This window comes from Procambarus clarkii, chromosome 1, assembly GCF_040958095.1.
Source record: "Procambarus clarkii isolate CNS0578487 chromosome 1, FALCON_Pclarkii_2.0, whole genome shotgun sequence".
Lineage (NCBI taxonomy): Eukaryota > Metazoa > Arthropoda > Malacostraca > Decapoda > Cambaridae > Procambarus > Procambarus clarkii.
This window is the reverse complement of record NC_091150.1, coordinates 53,374,377-53,390,998: the sequence shown is the minus strand read 5'-3', so window position 1 is coordinate 53,390,998 and position 16,622 is coordinate 53,374,377. Positions and strand designations below refer to the sequence as shown.

The 16,622-nt window shown below is 43.0% G+C and overlaps 1 protein-coding gene and 1 non-coding gene across 2 annotated transcripts in view; both read left to right on the top strand.

Annotated features, from left to right (window-relative positions):
* The window catches only part of LOC138363437 (dentin sialophosphoprotein-like), a 37,837-nt gene extending 24,201 nt beyond the window's left edge, over positions 1 to 13,636 (top strand). The window contains exon 3 of the mRNA XM_069322619.1: positions 11,746 to 13,636. Coding sequence (XP_069178720.1) covers positions 11,746 to 13,636 — 1,891 coding nt within the window. The remainder of the gene's footprint in view (positions 1 to 11,745) is intronic.
* Positions 8,835 to 8,906, top strand: TRNAE-UUC (transfer RNA glutamic acid (anticodon UUC)). The gene has a single exon. It is a non-coding gene; the product is annotated as a tRNA-Glu (tRNA).
* Positions 13,637 to 16,622: the final 2,986 nt, after the last annotated feature.

The following is a 16,622-nucleotide window of genomic DNA, read 5'->3' as shown; positions in this document are numbered from 1 at the left end:
TATTGTCTCAATTCATTGTTTACCCTTGATATGGGTATACGCAGGATATTCATCTGAAAATTTGGATTAATAATACACTGATATATGTAAATGTGTCTTTTCTACATCGTCATTTAAACAAGTCGTAAGTTTCTCCACCGTGAATAATATTGCATGATCCTGAATACATTTGTGTATACATTTGTCTTCCCTCTGACATGGTGTTTTTTTTGGGAAATTACCTCAGAGGCTCACCCACAATTGTTATTATTGCATATTGGAATATTATGTTTCATTTGCTAATTTCTGTAATTGGGAATTAAATTGGAAGGGGGAAGTTTGCCTATAGTTGAGAGTGGTTGGAAGGGAGGGACGTGTTGAGCGGATAGGGATGATCCACGTCCATCCGTTAATGAATTAATCCATTTAAGATGTTGTCGCCCATATATTCCAGTGTTTCGTATAATTGTTAATTAGGAGAGTTTATTTGTATAATTATATAAAGAAACATTCTTTGGAATTAATGTACCACTCGATTTAGCTCCATGTCACTTGTCTCTGTTAGTCTGGAGTGTGGTCAGGGGATGGGAAAAGGTAGCAAGTACCTTGGGCAGAATTTTTTTTTATCAACATATTTACGAACGTGTGAATTTATGCAGATATCCTGGACTATAGGAAAGGGGGAGAACAGTGTGCGTCAAGAACTAGCTTCTTGTTGCTAAAAATCCCCATCTCGCAGGAGAGTATAAGACGTCATACAGCGCCTTGTGATCAGTTGTCTGCACTGTCAAACTCTGGATGCATGATGAGGATACCTTCAAGACTACAACAGTTGTGGAAATTATCCAGAGTAAAATGTTATTTATAGAGGAAAGAACCCCCCCCCCCCCAACAAGAGTGAATGAGGTAGCAGTGATACAAAGCTGTCCCCCTCACACAGGATGGCTAGTCATACAGGACCATGTTATCAGTAGTCTGCACTGGCAAACTCTGGGTGCTTTTGAGATTATCCTCGAGAACACGAGAGTTAATATAGTGATTGCAAAGCTCCAGGTACCTCATACCAACGTATCTGAATGGTCTGATAACTGGGCATTCAGAGATGTAGTGTGGGAGATCATGCCGCAGTTCTGCTCACAGTTTGCACCTGAAGTGCTCAGGATTGGGAGACCCGTCACCTGCAGCCATCTGTCACAGGTAACGGTAACCCAACCTGATCCTGCCAACCACTGTGTCACAGTCTGGTCGACGTTTTGTGCTGCCCATAAACATAGGTTTCGGATCTAAACTTATCATAGCATTTTAAACTGGTGCTTTCATGTCTTTAGGAGTAGAAACTTTTCTATTAGAGCCAAGTGTTTAGAACAATATAGTCTTGACAACAGAGATGGGGATACCCAGGTCTGCTTCAACTTCATCTTTGTTAGACGCTAATTTGCCTGCAATGTCTGTGTCATTATGATGGGTTATATATATGTGAGATGGTATCCATACAATGGGGTTTTCTAAACCCTTTACTCTGTGCAGCGATCAGGTCCTTCATAACTGTTATTCTGACAATCTTGCAGATCGGTAGAATAATTATTCAACACGGAATTCGACTAAATCCAGTATAGAATGTCTGGAGGCCGAAACTGGTGCCACAACCAAGGTTTTTACGATTAACCAACCGGCACTGTGGCTCTTGTATATTGGTGTCCTCCATGCACCACCTTGAGACCCCAGGTGAACGAAATCTGGGTAGCAAATGTACTGTAATATCTTATATAATTCCTTGTTAACTTGTAACTTAAAAGGTTTTTACTCGTGGTGTTTTTTTTACCTGGTCCTGGAATTAACCTGGACCCGTTAACACGCATCGTTATCACTGTTCGTTGCATGTTATGTGAATGATTGTGTTATTTCAGTGATAAAAATCTGGTTATCAAATCCCTAGTAATTTCATCGTCCCTTATTTGCATTTATATATTATTGGGTTCAGGAAGAGTAATGAGATGAATGAGGTCTATGGTTTACACTACGACCGTCGCGTGGTGGTACACTTAGTACACATGCCGTCGCTGCTGTAAGAGAGAGGCTCAATCAAGCAGAAATGGTGTTCTATTAACCTCCATCTGCTGGTCAACCACACCATCGTACTACACCTGCTGATCATCAGTCCTACCTCTGACGCCCCTACTCCAATACACGGTACTGAAGTACACTACCTCTGGAGGTCAGAGTGAGATCTATTTGGTTGACAGAGCCTACGTGCATGGGGTTGAAATGAAACCTCGATTAGGCTCCAGTAGAAGCCTCGGGATTCTCGTGGGTGCAGCATCACTCCAGTTTGTAAATTTTTATACCATGTCGTGGTACAGTTGACTAGAACGCGTCTGGGAACACCCAGCGCATAGGTTCGAATCCTCAATAGGGCTCCTGTGGATTTGTTTATAATACTTAACTATACTTTTAAACGGAATATTTTGTAATATAATAATCAAAAGGTTAGGATTTAATCCACAGTTCTTTTTCAGAGACCAGAGACTTGCTCGGAGTTATATCTTTCAGCTCAGACACGTGGTTTAGCGGGTTTAATATGTCACTAGCAATTTGCTTTCAATACAGAGTGAGAAACATTATTTTGTTAAGAGTTGGAAACCACTGAATCGTGTTAAAACGTTTCTGTGGTTATAATGTCGAGCAAAACAGTATTACTCGTGTTCTCAACTACAGTCGGGTAATAATAATAATTCTTGTTTACAAGTTACAATATAACTCGTGTCCTCAACAGCAATTTAGGAATTACACGCTGTGGTGAGGCTGGTTATTAACATGCAACAGTAATCCTGATTGAATTTTTAGAATAATATTTATGAGAGGTTTTAAATTCGCGAGAGGAAAACAGAAGGGAATTATGCTGAAATACGTTGTGGTGATGAAGTGGTGGTTGAGGAAAGGCTCAGGTACAGAGCAAATGTATATCTATTCTTCAACATTATTGTTAACATTTTGTTGTTATTGTCTACTAAATGTGTTATGGAAGGGGTTGTGGTGAAGAAGGTTGTGTGGTGGAGGGTTGTGTGATGGAGGAGGTTAGTTGGTGGAGGGGGTTGGGGAGTGTGTGGTGGAGGAGGGGAAGGAATATTTTGCTTGTCACAAGTGCCTCGAGATCCAAACACCTGCTCACCTCTCACTGCCTCTTATTACCAAGGTGATCAATGACGTCATGCTGGGTCAACCAATCCAACCGGTGATTAATGAGTGGTGGCCCCGGAGCTTATCTCTTGAGATTAAAGCTACGCTCAATGCTTAATTACAAACGACAATATATTAAGAAGATCCGTTGATTCAAGTATATAGCTAAATTACCAGAGGTCCTTCATCACAAGCCTAAACAGGGACAGGAACCCACCATCTTGTCAATAGTCCCCGCTTCCATTGGCATTAATTTACACTGTCAATATCCAGACCACGACGGAACACACAAGCAGTATGCAAACAGGAGACTGCTAAGATGCAATGGACTTATAAGTAAGGCACTTCACCTTCACCTCATCCTCGGATATATATATCATGCAGCACGAATCTTTGAAATCCATAGCCCGCTCCTGTGCCAGGTAAGTCCTCTACGGGCTCACCATAGCCCGTGCTACTTGCACCGCTCCTGTGCCAGGTAAGTCCTCTACGGGCTCACCATAGAACGTGCTACTTCGAACTTTATGTTCCCAGTAGCTGAATCTTAAACAACAACAACTTTGAAATCATTTGAATCTTGATAATGTTAACAAGAGTTAATGAAACGCATCTCTCAGCGTCAGGCCAAATAAAACTGTTAAAATGAGCTCAGGAGAGTTCATTTTTACTCTTTCCTTCTCAAGTGATGAAAAATGTAAGGGAAATGAAGGAAATTCATTATATATATATATATATATATATATATATATATATATATATATATATATATATATATATATATATATATATATATATATATATATATATATATATACCCTCTTTTCTTCCTCTCTTCCAACCTCTCCCCATCTGTCACTTTTTTCCCCCTTCCATTCTCACTATCCTTCTCCTCCCTCTCTTCCCCCTCTACCACAACACCCTTGTTGTGTCCCATTGTATACATAATAGTATTAATAAACACTGTGTACTAACTTTGTACATAAATTGTATAATTAATGCCATATATAAATATATTGTTGCAGCAGTGAGTATAGGTGCATATATTTGTATGCACTTTTAGATGTGTGTGTACTATGTGTGTCCGCATGTCCGGGGCACTCTTAAATGTTTTATTAAGGTTTTGTTGATATGCTTAATAGGGCGTTGTTAAACTGTTAAATGCTTGTTGAGAGCGCTGGCCACCGAGCGAGTGTGTGCGTGTGTGTGTGTGTGTGTGTGTGTGTGTGTGTGTGTGTGTGTGTGTGTGTGTGTGTGTGTGTGTGTGTGTGTGTGTGTGTGTGTGTGTGTGTGTTTGTGAGTGTGTGTGTGTGTGTGTGTGTGTGTGTGTGTGTGTGTGTGTGTGTGTGTGTGTGTGTGTGTGTGTGTGTGTGTGTGTGTGTGTGTGTGTGTGTGTGTGTGTGTGTGTGTGTGTGTGTGTGTGTGTGTGTGTGTGTGTGTGTGTGTGTGTGTGTGTGTGTGTGTGTGTGTGTGCGTGTGTGTGGGTGTGTGTGTGTGTGTGTACTCACCTAGTTGTGTTTGCGGGGGTTGAGCTCTGGCTCTTTGGTCCCGCCTCTCAACCGTTAATCAACTGAGGAACAGAATCCTGAGCCTACTGGGCTCTATCATATCTACATTTGAAACTGTGTATGGTGTCAGCCTCCACCACATCATTTCCTAGTGGATTTCATTTGATAACTACTCTGACACTGAAAAAGTTCTTTCTAACGTCCCTGTGGCTCATATGGGTATTTTGCCTCCACCATTGTCCCCTTGTGCGTGTACCACCCGTGTTAAATAATCCATCCTTGTCTACCCTGTCAATTCACCTGGGAATTTTGTATGTGGTGATCATGCCTCCCAGAGCTCTTCTGTCTTCCAGCGACGTGAGATGCAGTTCACGCGGCCTTTCCTCGTAACTCATGCCTCTTAGTTCTGGGACTAGCCTAGTGGCATACCTCAGACCTTTTTCCAGCTTCGTCATGGGCTTGACAAGGTACGGGCTCCATGCTAGGGCCGCATACCCCAGGACTGTCCATACATATGTGGTATACAAGGTTCTGAAAGATTCCTTATGCAGGTTTCTGAAGGCAGTTCTGATGTTAGCCAGCCTCGTATACGCCGCAGATGTTATTCTTTTTATGTGGGTTTCATGAGATAGCTTTGGCGTGATATCAACTCCTAGATCTTTCTAGGAGTTGTGTGTGTGTGTGTGTGTGTGAGTGTGTGTGTGCGTGCGTGCGTGTGTATTTACTATTTTGTATCTGCAGAGTCGAGCTATTAACTCTTTGACGCCTCTTTTCGAACCAATTTATTTTTCCCTGCATTATGTCTACTACATATATTTCTCTTACACACGTGCACACCCACCCACACACCCACCCACACACACACACACACACACACACACACACACACACACACACACACACACACACACACACACACACACACACACACACACACACACACACACACACACACACACACACACACACACACACACACACACACACACACACACACACACACACACACACACACACACACACACACACACACACACACACACACATCCCAACGAAACAGCCCGTAGCAGTTGTCTAACTTCCAATTACCAATTTACTGCTAGATGAACAGGTGGGGGACCAGGGTGAAAGAAACTCTTCCCATTTGTTTCTGCCTCTACCGGGAATCGAACCCGGGCCCTTAGGACTACGATCCCAGAGCGCTGTCCACTCCGCCCCCAGGCCCACCATGACCGTCCTGGGCGGCCAGCCCAAGTGGTTAGGTTACTCCAGGTGTGGTAATGAATTATTATAATGTTTTGTTAATATTATATTTAACGAACATCTGCATACGTAGAGAACTACAGAATGATGCTTAAGTTAGGGAATATCAGATATCCTTAGGGGGATATCAGATATCCCCTAAGTGTACCCCGGATAGGGTAGGAAGTATTTTTCATAGTTGGTATAATGCCTGAGTTTACCTGTGGTGCGGTCGAGAGATTCACCTCACTGGTTTCTATAAATTTTTCAGCGATTACCGACTCTGACAGTCCTGAGGGACTCAGTTTTTGAGAGTCCATAGTGTCTTTCAAGATGTTAAGGTCAATAGTGACTTGAGGTTGCCCAGTACTGGATACTTTAACCCTGTTGATTCTATAGAGACTTTGATATTGATAGTCCTTAGGGACTTTAATGCTGGATAATGTCACATTGAATACAACTTAACCTCATTAACTTAGATACACTTTAACTGCCGACTAGTGTACCAATGCTCCTAAGATTTGCTAGATGCTGTAAAGTTAAACTAAGCTCATGACAAGTTAACTTTACACCATCAAGTAAATCTTGTGCACCAATGTTGTCGAGTTTCGTGTACCTTAAGCTTGACCTAGTTAACTTAGTAGTATGTAAGCTTCTGGGTCAAGTGGCAATGTTATTAACTTCAATGTGTTGTAGATATTGTTGTAAACAGCTGTTGTTATGTTGTGATAAGTTCACACAAGTAAACCACCAGTTTTCACCGTAGACATTTATTCTTGAGGTTATCTTGAGATGCTTTCGGGGCTTTAGTGTCCCCGCGGCCCGGTCCTCGACCAGGCCTCCACCCCCAGGAAGCAGCCCGTGACAGCTGACTAACACCCAGGTACCTATTTACTGCTAGGTAACAGAGGCATAGGGTGAAAGAAACTCTGCCCATTGTTTCTCGCCGGCGCCTGGGATCGAACCCAGGACCACAGGATCACAGTCCAGCGTGCTGTCCGCTCGGCCGACCGGCTCCCATCTTATTGTATCCCTAGACAGACTAACGTTGATAATGACATAGATATTGCAGCCAAATTAGCGTGTAACAAAGATGAAGTTGAATTAGACCTAGTTATCTCCATTTCTGCTGTCAAGACTGTTCCAAACACTCAGGTCTGATAGGAAAGAAATTACTGACTCCCAACGACCTGAAAGCACCAGTATAAAAAGCTATGATTTGTTCAGATCTGAAACCTATGTTTATGGGCAGCACAAAACGCCCACCAGACTGTGCGACACAGTGGTTGCCAGGATCAGGTTGGGTTACCATTACTTGTGGCAGGTGGCTACAGGTGACGGATCTCCCAATCCTGAACACTCCAGGGGCAAACTCTGTGAGCAGGAACTGCGGCATGATCTCCCACACTACATCACCGAATGCCCAGTTATCATATCAGACCATTCAGACCCGTTGGCATGAGGTACCTGCAGCTTTGCAATTACTTCATTCACTCTCATGTTCTTAAATACATCCTCATAATGCGTCTAAAATTTGCCAGTGCAGGCTACTGAACTTATGGCCCTGTATGACTAACCATCCTGCGAGATGGGGACTTTTAGTATCACTACTACCTTATTCACTCTTGTGTTGATGATATCCTCATAATGCACCCAGAGTCTGCCAGTGCAGACTACTTATCACATGCCTCTGTATGACTAACCCTCCTGTGTGATGGGGACTTTAGCCAACGTAGCTAGCTTTTTGAAACACACACTGAACATCCCCTTCATATAGTCTAGGGAAGCTGCATAAATGCAGAGGTACCTAAATGTGCTAATCAACAAAATAATAATAACGTTGATGTACGCGAGACCAGGGGAGTCCACTATTGAGAAAAGTCAGTCTGCATCACTAAGCACTTTATAGGAGTCATAACAAATAGTAATAAGCTGTGGTTCCTTCTGTTTACATTCTTCTTCCCATTGTTTACTAGTTTCTCATTTTTCCTTTCTCCTATATTTTTCCCTATCTCTCTATTCCTCAGAAAATGTTATAGCTAAACAAACTGAGGGAAAACAAATTGTAGATATCAGGCTCGTGAAAATCACAGGAGAGAGGGGTGGAGAGGGGGGGGGGTTCGTCATAGATGCAGATATTCCTTAATTAAAATTAATTAAAATAGGACAATGAGGCCGACCTCAACTAGCCTATGACACACCCATACCTCCCCATGTGTCATCCTGGGAAGTTGAGTGAAGGAATCTGGCAAGCCTCCGGCCACCAATCTGGAGCAAGCAGACAAACTGGCAGCCGTTCTATTATATAACCAGATATATAACTCGGTATTCAAATCCGGTATTTAAGACAATAGTCGAATAAGGAAGATCAGAAGAGCGTTAACACACTCTAAAGTAATGTAATTTACTTCATTATAAAAGGAAATTAAATTGCTAGCGGTTGTTGCAATTGTTAGCTGATGAATGTGAAACATAAGAGAATTGGTTAGAAATAAACTCAAAACAGGCACAAAGAGACTATAGTGTCAATCGCGGCCACCAGGAGGGGGGGGGGAGGTATCATAATCGAGAGGATAAAACTTCTGATTAAACCAGAATGTTTAATTCAAAGACAACAAGAAAACGTTCAGACATGGCGTATCGGATGAGCGCATTCATCGAATTACCAACAGAACAAACGACTGCATTAGCCAAACAACACAGTAGGTTAGATTGCCGAGCCCTTAATTAAATTTAGCTACAGGCTATATACCCTCGAGGCTTCGCTAGGACACACACACACAAACACACACACACACACACACACACACACACACACACACACACACACACACACACACACACACACACACACACACACACACACACACACACACACACACACACACACACACACACACACACACACACACACACATACACACACACAGATCCCATGTGGTCTAGTGGCTAGGATACCTGGCTTTCACCCAGGAGGCCCGGGTTCGATTCCCGGCATGGGAAGTAGTTTACCCACATGAGCCACAGAGACCTTAGAAGGAACTTTTTCACTGTCAGAGTAGTTAACGGATGGAATGCATTCGGCAGTGATGTGGTGGAGGCTGACTCCATACACAGTTTCAAATGTAGATATGATAGAGCCCAGTAGGCTCAGGAATCTGTACACCAGTTGATTGACAGTTGAGAGGCGGGACCAAAGAGCCAAAGCTCAACCCCCGCAAGCACAAATCGGTGAGTACACCCCCCCCCCCCACACACACACACACACACACACACACACACACACACACACACACACACACACACACACACACACACACACCCACACCCCCCCCACACACACACACACACACACACACTCTAACGCCATTTTATGAAAAATGGCGTTAAAGGCGCCACAATCAGCTGGAAATTGTTAGAGAGAACAGCTACAATCACAACAGGAATTGTTAAAGAGATGCGCCACGCTAAACATATGTATTGTTGAATACAAGAATCACCATCAACATAAGATAGAGCCAGGCGACATCATCAACATAAGATAGAGCCAGGCGACATCATCAACATAAGATAGAGCCAGGCGACATCATCAACATAAGATAGAGCCAGGCGACATCATCAACATAAGATAGAGCCAGGCGACATCATCACCATAAGATAGAGCCAGGCGACATCATCAACATAAGATAGAACCAGGCGACATCATCAACATAAGATAGAGCCTGGCGACATCATCAACATGAGATAGAGCCAGGCGACATCATCACCATAAGATAGAGCCAGGCGACATCATCAACATAAGATAGAGCCAGGCGACATCATCAACATAAGATAGAGCCAGGCGACATCATCAATATAAGATAGAGCCAGGCGACATCATCAACATAAGATAGAGCCAGATGACATCATCAACATAAGATAGAGCCAGGCGACATCATCAACATGAGATAGAGCCAGGCGACATCGTCAATATAAGATAGAGCCAGGCGACATCATCAATATAAGATAGAGCCAGGCGACATCATCAATATAAGATAGAGCCAGGCGACATCATCAACATAAGATAGAGCCAGGCGACATCATCACCATAAGATAGAGCCAGGCGACATCATCACCATAAGATAGAGCCAGGCGACATCATCACCATAAGATAGAGCCAGGCGACATCATCACCATAAGATAGAGCCAGGCGACATCATCACCATAAGATAGAGCCAGGCGACATCATTACCATAAGATAGAGCCTGGCGACATCATCAACATAAGATAGAGCCAGGCGACATCACCACCACAAGATAGAGCCAGGCGACATCATCAACATAAGATAGAGCCAGGCGACACCATCAACATAAGATAGAGCCAGGCGACATCATCAACATAAGATAGAGCCAGGCGACATCATCACCATTAGAAAGAGTCAGGCGACATCATTACCATAAGATAGAGCCAGGCGACATCATCACCATAAGATAGAGCCAGGCGACATCATCACCATAAGATAGAGCCAGGCGACATCATCACCATAAGATAGAGCCTGGCGACATCATCACCATAAGATAGAGCCTGGCGACATCATCACCATTAGATAGAGCCAGGCGACATCATCAACATAAGATAGAGCCAGGCGACATCATCAACATAAGATAGAGCCAGGCGACATCATCAACATAAGATAGAGCCAGGCGACATCATCACCATAAGATAGAGCCAGGCGACATCATCACCATAAGATAGAGCCTGGCGACATCATCACCATTAGATAGAGCCAGGCGACACCATCAACATAAGATAGAGCCAGGCGACATCATCAACATAAGATAGAGCCAGGCGACATCATCACCATAAGATAGAGCCAGGCGACATCATCACCATAAGATAGAGCCTGGCGACATCATCACCATAAGATAGAGCCAGGCGACACCATCAACATAAGATAGAGCCAGGCGACATCATCAACATAAGATAGAGCCAGGCGACATCATCACCATTAGAAAGAGTCAGGCGACATCATTACCATAAGATAGAGCCAGGCGACATCATCACCATAAGATAGAGCCTGGCGACATCACGACCACAAGATAGAGCCAGGCGACATCATCACCATAAGATAGAGCCAGGCGACATCATCAACATAAGATAGAGCCTGGCGACCTCACCACCACAAATGAGAAAGGTCGCACCTGGAGATGAGAATATAGTGCTCCTTAAAGCAAAGTGAAGCATGATAGCCATTAAGGGGATGGGGGTGGGGATGCAGCCCCCCCACCCCCTCTTCCGGCGGCCACCGGGTCGTTAGAAGAGGGGCCGCCATATAACGGAATGCGGGCTGTTATGGTGCCTAGTTAGACTTATTCCCACTCGCGGGATGTAAGGGTTTCGTTGCATATGTGGAGAACATGGATGTGCTTATGCGGGTGTTGGTATATCCGTCTGGTTCAGGTCTTAGGCTTGCTCGCGCACACACACACACACACACACACACACACGCACACACGCGCACCGGTGTGGGCGTCGTTGGGGGTGGGCGCCGGTGGCTGATCGGACAGCACGCTGGACGCGTGATCCTGTGGTCCCGGGTTCGATTCCGGGCGCCGGTGACAAACAATGTGCAGAGTTTCTTTCACCCTAATGCCCTTGTTACCTAGCAGTAAATAGATACCTGGGAGTTAGTCAGCAGTCACGGGCTGCTTCCTGGGATGTGTGTGTGTGTGTGTGTGTGGTGTGGAAAAAAATAATAGTTAGTAACAGTTGATTGACAGCTGAGAGGCGGGCCGAAAGAGCAGAGCTCAACCCCCGCAAACACAACTAGGTGAGTAAACACACATAGTAGTAATGACTACAGCAGTAATGACTACAGCAGTAATGACAACACCAGTAGTGACAACACCAGTAATGACAACACCAGTAATGACAACACCAGTAATGACAACACCAGTAATGACAACAACACCAGTAGTAATGACAACACCAGTAATGACAACACCAGTAGTAATGACAACACCAGTAGTAATGACAACGGCAGTAATGACAACAGCAGTAATGACAACAACACCAGTAATGACAACACCAGTAATGACAACAACACCAGTAATGACAACACCAGTAGTAATGACAACAGCAGTAATGATAACACCAGTAGTAATGACAGCACCAGTAGTAATGACAACACCAGTAGTAATGACAACACCAATAGTAATGACAACACCAGTAATGACAACACCAGTAGTAATGACAACACCAGTAGTAATGACAACACCAGTAATGACAACACCAGTAATGACAACACCAGTAATGACAACACCAGTAATGACAACACCAGTAATGACAACACCAGTAATGACAACACTAGTAATGACAACAACACCAGTAGTAATGACAACACCAGTAATGACAACACCAGTAGTAATGACAACACCAGTAGTAATGACAACACCAGTAGTAATGACAACACCAGTAGTAATGACAACACCAGTAGTAATGACAACAGCAGTAGTAATGACAACACCAGTATTAATGACAACAGCAGTAGTAATGACAACACCAGTAGTAATGACAACACCAGTAGTAATGACAACACCAGTAGTAATGACAACACCAGTAGTAATGACAACACCAGTAGTAATGACAACACCAGTAGTAATGACAACAGCAGTAGTAATGACAACAGCAGTAGTAATGACAACACCAGTAGTAATGACAACACCAGTAGTAATGACAACACCAGTAATGACAACACCAGTAATGACAACACCAGTAGTAATGACAACACCAGTAGTAATGACAACACCAGTAGTAATGACAACACCAGTAGTAATGACAACAGCAGTAGTAATGACAACACCAGTATTAATGACAACAGCAGTAGTAATGACAACACCAGTAGTAATGACAACACCAGTAGTAATGACAACAGCAGTAGTAATGACAACACTAGTAGTAATGACAACACCAGTAGTAATGACAACACCAGTAGTAATGACAACACCAGTAGTAATGACAACACCAGAAGTAATGACAACACCAATAGTAATGACAACACCAGTAGTAATGACAACACCAGTAGTAATGACAACACCAGTAATGACAACACCAGTAATGACAACACCAGTAGTAATGACAACACCAGTAGTAATGACAACACCAGTAGTAATGACAACACCAGTAGTAATGACAACACCAGTAGTAATGACAACACCAGTAATGACAACACCAGTAATGACAACACCAGTAGTAATGACAACACCAGTAGTAATGACAACACCAGTAATGACAACACCAGTAATGACAACACCAGTAGTAATGACAACACCAGTAGTAATGACAACACCAGTAGTAATGACAACACCAGTAGTAATGACAATAGCAGTAGTAATGACAACACCAGTAGTAATGACAACACCAGTAGTAATGACAACACCAGTAGTAATGACAACAGCAGTAGTAATGACAACACCAGTAGTAATGACAACAGCAGTAGTAATGACAACACCAGTAGTAATGACAACACCAGTAATGACAACACCAGTAGTAATGACAACACCAGTAGTAATGACAACACCAGTAGTAATGACAACACCAGTAGTAATGACAACACCAGTAGTAATGACAACACCAGTAGTAATGACAACACCAGTAGTAATGACAACACCAGTAGTAATGACAACAGCAGTAGTAATGACAACACCAGTAGTAATGACAAGACAAAGGTGTCAACAACCCAAGAACACTGTTGACAACACAAATGTATAATAACTAACGATGAAAATGATCACAAGCAACTAGTTCTTTTGCCTGCACAAGTTTCTGCATTTCAGAATTTCTTTCTACATTTTTTTTTACCTTTTGCATGTTTCCCCATGAACAAAAAACAACAATTGTTTTTGTGTACTTGAGTTCCTCCACTTTTTTTTAAATTGGCTTTACAAATAGTAAAGTAACAAAAGCTTTACAAATAGTAAAAATTTACTGATAAAGTAAATAATTTACTTTATCTGACTACTGGTGTAGTCTCTATTGAGACATTGATAAGTGAATTGTTTGATCATCCTTTTGCCCGGTAAAAAATCTACCATTCATGTTCATTCATGTTCAGTTAGAGTCAACTAACACAACACTTGTACCCCCTATTAGACTGTTTTAAAGGAACTACTTTTCGACGGCTCATAAAATGGAGGAAAGTGTCCTGAAAGATATTAATAGGAACTTTATCCCTACAGACAAAAATCAGAAAATACAATTGACAATTTACTACAAAAACAAGAAAACGGCCAACCTTCTCATGAAAAACTCCCCACACACCAAACAGAACGCCTTGAAGGACACCAACGTTGTCTATGCCTTCACATTTACTTGGGAATTGTAAGCCCCAAAGAACTCAGTATATAGACGACAACGTTTCTCTTTTGCGATTAACAATGCATAAGCAACATGGCTCCAGCAAGGAACATATAATTTCTTCTCACAATCAGACCATCACCAGAGAAATCTTAACAAGTAACACAGAAATCATCGATAGATACAGCGATAGCAGGAGACTCGACATCAGCGAGGCCCTACACATCAAAATGTCAACATTAGCAATCAACATCCAATTAACGCATAAATATATTCTACCCACTTCATGACCCCGAACCAACATAGAAGCAGCAAGAGAAAATACGGGCCAATAGGCCTTCTGTACGCACTTTCATCTTATGTTTTCATATACAATTTATACCCATTGATTCGTGTTTTGTCATCTCACCTAAAAACATTTGTGTCATATCACCTCACCCAAAACAAATATAAGTATGAAATGATATGCGTAAAACTGTCTTTGAAAATGTAAAACGCCCTTGCGAAACGCTTTTAGGCGTCACACCATGAATAAAAAATGAGAAAACTAACTTTGGAGAGTTAATATTTCAATTACTCCCGACAGTGTAAGAAATATTGAGAAGATTCGTGTTAGAATAATTAATCTTACCCTTTTGGTCATATTCAACAACATTATATATATATATATGTACAGAGAGAGAGAGAGAGAGAGAGAGAGAGAGAGAGAGAGAGAGAGAGAGAGAGAGAGAGAGAGAGAGAGAGAGAGAGAGAGAGAGAGAGAGAGAGAGAGAGGGAGAGAGAGAGAGAGAGAGAGAGAGAGAGAGAGAGAGAGAGAGAGAGAGAGAGAGAGAGAGAGAGAGAGAGAGAGAGAGAGAGAGAGAGAGAGAGAGAGAGAGAGAGAGAGAGAGAGAAAGAGAGAGAGAGAGAGAGAGAGAGAGAGAGAGAGAGAGAGAGAGAGAGAGAGAGAGAGAGAGAGAGAGAGAGAGAGAGAGAGAGAGAGAGAGAGCGTTTTCTCCCGGTTGCACCCGGGTCTCTTTCCCCTTTCTTCAATTCCTCTTCTCTCATCTCTGTATTATTCTCTTCTCCCTCTCTTTTACCTGACGCACGTCTCCTCCACTCTCTGACCTCTCTCACGCTCCCTCATCTCACCCTGTCTCCTTCCCCTCTGTTCAAAATTCCCCTTCTCCTCCCCTCTTTTTTTCCTCATCTGTTTCCGTGTCTATTAATATTGAATGTTCTGAAAGAGTGAGAGAGAGGGGGGACGATGGTGTGAAGGGGGGGGGGGAGGGGAAAGGCGATAGGGTGGGGGGAGAGAGGAGGGGGAGAGAGGAGGAGAAAGATGGAGAGAGGGAAAGAGGAGAGGTGAGGCTGAAATGGGGGGAGAGGGGAAGAGACGTAGGGATAGGAGGAGAGAGAGCAAAACAGAAGGGAAGTGAGAGAGAGAGTCCTGGGTGCAGCCGGGTTCCCTATATATTATATCCATAAATAAGGATGTTTGACCGATAGTCTGTCCAAGAAGGGCGACCAGATGCTTATGCCTTATCCAATTTTAACCAGGAATATCCTATTGGGTGTATGCCTAACACGGGTGGGTTTCATTGGCATCAATGAAACAAGTGCCACTTGACATGCTGCCAAATAGGACCCCCCACCAAAACGAATTTTGAAATATCATATTACCTCTACTCTCAATTATTATTGACTTTCTTACTATAATGCAAACAATATGTACTAATTTCCGTAAAATAAAAATACAAAACTTACCATGTTTTGCCTGTAATAGAATATAATAGGTAATGTTCCTAGTTTATTGATACCATCAACACCGGGTCCAGAACCAACATACTCCCAGCAACACACAATTCCCGCTCGCTCATTGTCTCTCAAGTGTCACCACTCCGTGAACATTCTTCTGCATCATTTTCCCATAACTACGTGGCCTACATACACTACCTAGATATAGACCACCTACAGGCCATTTAGACATGCCCCAAGAGAAAGGGAGAGGGAGGAAGAGGGAAATGGGGAGAGAGAGAGAGAGAGAGGGAGAAAGAGAGAAATGGAGAGGGATAGAAATAGAGAGAGAAAGAGAGAGAGAGAGAGAGACAGAGAGAAAGAGACAGAGAGAGAGAGAGAGAGAGAGAGAGAGAGAGAGAGAGAGAGAGAGAGAGAGAGAGAGAGAGAGAGAGAGTGAGAGAGACAGAGAGAGAGAGAGAGAGAGAGAGAGAGAGAGAGAGAGAGAGAGAGAGAGAGAGAGAGAGAGAGAGAGAGAGAGAGAGAGAGAGAGAGAGAACCACAAATACAAATCAGACCTTGACCCATGGAGAGAGTCCTAGATAGTAAGTGACTTCTAACCTAATTCTAAGATTCAGCCACAGCAAAAAGTTAGCAACTTCATATCTA